We start from the raw sequence: 4,149 nt of genomic DNA on the forward strand, positions 1-4,149 counted from the left end.
GTGCAACACTAACGAATATACCGAAATGAAAAAGAAACTCCATCACACTGGTTGTCTTGACGGTCCACAATTTAATTGATCTTTAAATGAATAAAAAGATTTGGCACGGGTCCTCAGATCCTCAAAAGGTTCCACAGCTGCACCATCGAGAGGATCCTGACTGGTTGCATCACCACATAGTATGGCAACTGCTCGGCCTCCGACCGCAAGGCACTACAGAGGGTAGTGCGTACGGCCCAGTACATCACCGGGGCTAAGCTTCCTACCATCCAGGACCTCTATACCAGGTGGTGTCAGAGTAAAGCCCTAAAAATTGGCAAAAACTCCAGTCACCCTAGTCAGACTTCTCTCTGCTACCACACAGCAAGCGGTACCGGATTGCCAAGACTAGGTCCCGAAAGGCTTTGACAGTTTCTCCCCCCCCCCCCCCCTTTTTTTTTTTTGTTTTACACTGCTGCTACTACTGTTTCACTTTACCTATATGTACATATTACCTGAACTAACCGGTGCCCCCGTATAGCCTGGTTACTGTGTTGCTGTTATTTTTCAATTTTATGTTTACTTCAGTCTATTTAGTAAATACTTCAACCTTTTCTTAAATCTGCATTGTTGGTTAACGGCTGGTAAGCAAGCATTTCACTGTAAGGTCTACACCCGTTGTATCCAGCGCATTTGACATTAAATTTGATCTTGTTTACAATTACATTTATGTAAGAACCTATACATTTGTGGAGCAGCTAGATCACTGTGCTGGAGTTTCATTACTACTTCAAGAAAAACTCAGGCTTTAAAAAAAGACAGGCTAATGGCCCTGTGGCTGGAGACACCAATTTCACGTTCACAACGCTACAGGAACACGATAGTTGGAAAATTATGGCTGAGCCAATGTTTTTTTTTGAATGGAAGTCATCAGTTGACGGATGGACAACGGAAAGAACTGTCCAGCAGAACGCTCAATAAATCAGCCTCAGCCATTACACAAAACAAAGCACTCATTTCAGTTAATTGGCAAAGGCTCCCTTTGAATTATACAAACAATTATTTTACAAAAGACAGGCCAGAAGACCAAGATACAGAACATTCTTTATTTCAGATACAACAGAGCAGGTCAGCCTAGAAAGAAAGCCTTCCTGTCAATTGGTCTCATCTCCTGCACATCCTAGATTAGAACTTCTGGAACTGCTTCTTGGCTCCAGCGGCCTTTGTGACCTTGAGGACGTTGAACCTCACTGTCTTGCTGAGGGGTCGGCACTCTCCGACGGTAACAATGTCTCCGACAGAGACGTCTCTGCAGAGAAAAGGAGGGCATTATTGGAGCATAATCCTGAAGTCACCAAGGCACTGCTTTTGGAGGTATGACAACGTCAAGATAATCCAAGGGAAATTTAGAAACACGGAAACCAATGTGCCATCTCATGTGATAGGTAGGCCAAACTGCATCAGTGTTGCCATTAGGCAGTGTCGTCAGAGCCACATGGGCTTGGAAGACCATCGTGAGAAAAACATCATTTGCAGCCAACATCAAATCTGATTTAATGGAACTTCAACTGTAGTGCAAGTGAGTTACAGCCATCCTTGCAGTAGGAAAGGCACGATCAGCCAATTATTGGATACAGCCTGGTCATAAAAACGCATGCAAGGAAGAGAGGTTGGAAAGGCTCAACAGTATGACAGAGATTCTCTTACCTGAAGGCAGGTGAGAGATGGACCGACATGTTCTTGTGCCTCTTCTCAAAGCGGTTGTATTTGCGGATGTAATGCAGGTAGTCACGTCTGATGACGATGGTCCTCTGCATCTTCATCTTGGTCACCACGCCTGAAAAGGCAGAATCAGGTCAATGTGCAGTCAATCTTAGAATACATCTAAGCACTGATCTAGGGATAGGAGTAGACCGTTGAATAGGGTGAGCAGGGGGTTTGGGTCGTTGCATCAGTAATGCCATAAGGCGGTGTCGTCATAACCAGAAGGCTTGGAAGACCATCGTGAGAAAAACATCATTTGCATTTCAGTGAGAAAACAAAGCTGACTGTTTTACATCCAAACCAAAAACAATAAACAGCAAGTAAATGTAAAGACTAACCGGAGAGGATACGACCACGGATGGAGACATTTCCAGTGAAGGGGCATTTCTTGTCAATGTAAGTGCCATCAATAGCCTGTAGAAACAAAATGTTAGGTTCTCTGCAAATCCTTCCAAAATTCTCAAACCCAGGTAAGAATAACAAAAATAAACCCAACATTCAACAATTAATGATTTTACTGAGGTTGAGTTCATAAGGAAACCAGTCAATTGAAAAAAATTAATTAGGCCCTAATCTTCGGATTTCACATGAATGGGCAGGGGCACAGCCATGGGTGGGCATAGACCCACCCACTGGGGAGCCAGACCCATAAGTTTTCCCCACAAAAGGGGTTTGGACAGAAATACCCGTTTCAGCTGTCAGGGTGGCTGGTCTCAGACAATGGTTACACGTGGTCTGCAGTTGAGGCCGGTTAGACATACTGCCAAATTCTCTACAACGACGTTGGAGGCAGCTTATGGTAGAGAAATGAAAATTAAATTTTCTTGCAAAAGTTCTGGTGGACATTCCTGCAGTCAGCATGCCAATTGCAAGCTCCCTCAATTTTAGACATCTGTGGCATTGTGTGACAAAACGTGATATTTTAGTGTGGTCTTTAATTGCGCCCAGCACAAGGTTCACCGGTGTAATGATAATGCTGTTTAATCGGCTTCTTGATATGCCACAGGTGGATGGATTATTTTGGCAAATGATAAATCCTCAGTAACAGGGATGTAAACAAGTTTGAACAACATTTTATAGAAATAAGCTTTTTGTGCATATGGTACATTTCTGGGATCTTTTATTTCCACTCATAAAACATGGGACCAACAAATTACATCTATTTTTGTTCAGTATGGATGCCAAAAGCCCTCCTATAACTGCATCAGTGTTGCCATTAGGCAGTGTCGTCAGAGCCTCAGGCTTGGAAGACCATCGTGAGAAAAACATCATTTGCAGCTTGCAAAAAGCAGTTACTATACAAGCTAATTGACTACTAGATACAAGGCTGTATTCAAAGATGAATCATACTGCCCATAAGGAGCACAACTGTAGTTTTAGGATAGTTTAGGTCGTTGGGTAAGTTACCTCTCTTGGAGTTTTGAAGCCTAGCCCAACGCTCTTGTGGTAGCGTGGGAGCTTCTCCTTGGCCTCCTTGCCACCTTCACCAACCAGAACACGCTTCTTGTTCTGGAAGATGGTTGGCTGCTTCTGATAAGCCCTCTCCGTCTGTGGGGAAAATACATAACACCAGGTCAAAAACTGATCTATGCCGACACTAACCCGTCGCTCCATCATGGATCTGAAAAGACCCATCTTCAAGTTACACTGCATCAGTGTTGCCATTAGGCAGTGTCGTCAGAGCCTCATAGGCTAGGAAGACCATCGTGAGAAAAACATCATTTGCAGGTAAATCAATGTGCATTTTGAAATAGACCTGACTACAGAGAAGCAGTAGATCAGACAGGATGCACTAGCAAGATTTACAATCTATGAAGCTGACCATAATGAACGTTATGAATAACTAGGTAGCTAACTTAACAATAGCCATAAAAAGTCCATAACATTTGGAATATACAAGTTGAGAAAGTAGACCGCTGAGTTTAGCCAACCAACCGGTGATCTGGCTAGTTAGCCAAATTCGCGTATAAACTAACCTAACGGCTATAGCTTTCCCAGTACGCCAAGCTTCTCGCGCATACATTTATCTAGTCTGTACATTTCGATTATTAACTACAGATGAAGCATGCGCCAAAAGCTGTAAAGGCCTAGTTAGCAGACTTCCTACTGGATCTCCGAAAAAGCGCACCAGACAGCACAGGGCCTGGAACGTGATAGTCGAATTAAATAAGACCGTTAAGGGCCCAGTCAACTTTGATATACTTCAATCGCATGCTCTTCGCTTAACAAACGCTATTTATTGTAGGCTACAATGCCATGATGTTTCTTTTTCTATCTAAAAAGCACATTCATTTCGCCACGCTTTTTGTTGAACGTACTTGTGCGTCCGCCATCTTTGCCAGCCGAGTCGTAAAGAGAACTAAGCATGCGCGCGACGGACAGAAGTCAGAAAGGACAGGATATGAC

General features: G+C 43.5%; 1 protein-coding gene and 4 non-coding genes across 5 annotated transcripts; all 5 read right to left on the reverse strand.

Moving 5' to 3' along the window:
• Window positions 1–1,071: 1,071 nt before the first annotated feature.
• Window positions 1,072–4,082, reverse strand: rs11 (40S ribosomal protein S11). Its single transcript, NM_001123538.1, has 5 exons — window positions 4,062–4,082; window positions 3,151–3,291; window positions 2,082–2,157; window positions 1,687–1,816; window positions 1,072–1,288 (listed from the first exon to the last, which is right to left on the reverse strand). The coding sequence occupies exons 1-5, from the start codon at window positions 4,074–4,076 to the stop codon at window positions 1,165–1,167; spliced, it is 486 nt and encodes a 161-aa protein (NP_001117010.1). The 5' UTR covers window positions 4,077–4,082; the 3' UTR covers window positions 1,072–1,164.
• Window positions 1,431–1,514, reverse strand: LOC123743602 (small nucleolar RNA SNORD35). The gene has a single exon (XR_006770458.1). It is a non-coding gene; the product is annotated as a small nucleolar RNA SNORD35 (small nucleolar RNA).
• LOC123743603 (small nucleolar RNA SNORD35) lies at window positions 1,922–2,004 on the reverse strand. Its single transcript, XR_006770459.1, has one exon. It is a non-coding gene; the product is annotated as a small nucleolar RNA SNORD35 (small nucleolar RNA).
• Window positions 2,939–3,020, reverse strand: LOC123743604 (small nucleolar RNA SNORD35). Its single transcript, XR_006770460.1, has one exon. It is a non-coding gene; the product is annotated as a small nucleolar RNA SNORD35 (small nucleolar RNA).
• On the reverse strand, window positions 3,387–3,470 carry LOC123743601 (small nucleolar RNA SNORD35). The gene has a single exon (XR_006770457.1). It is a non-coding gene; the product is annotated as a small nucleolar RNA SNORD35 (small nucleolar RNA).
• Window positions 4,083–4,149: the final 67 nt, after the last annotated feature.

This window comes from Salmo salar, chromosome 06, assembly GCF_965601325.2.
Source record: "Salmo salar chromosome 06, fSalSal1, whole genome shotgun sequence".
Lineage (NCBI taxonomy): Eukaryota > Metazoa > Chordata > Actinopteri > Salmoniformes > Salmonidae > Salmo > Salmo salar.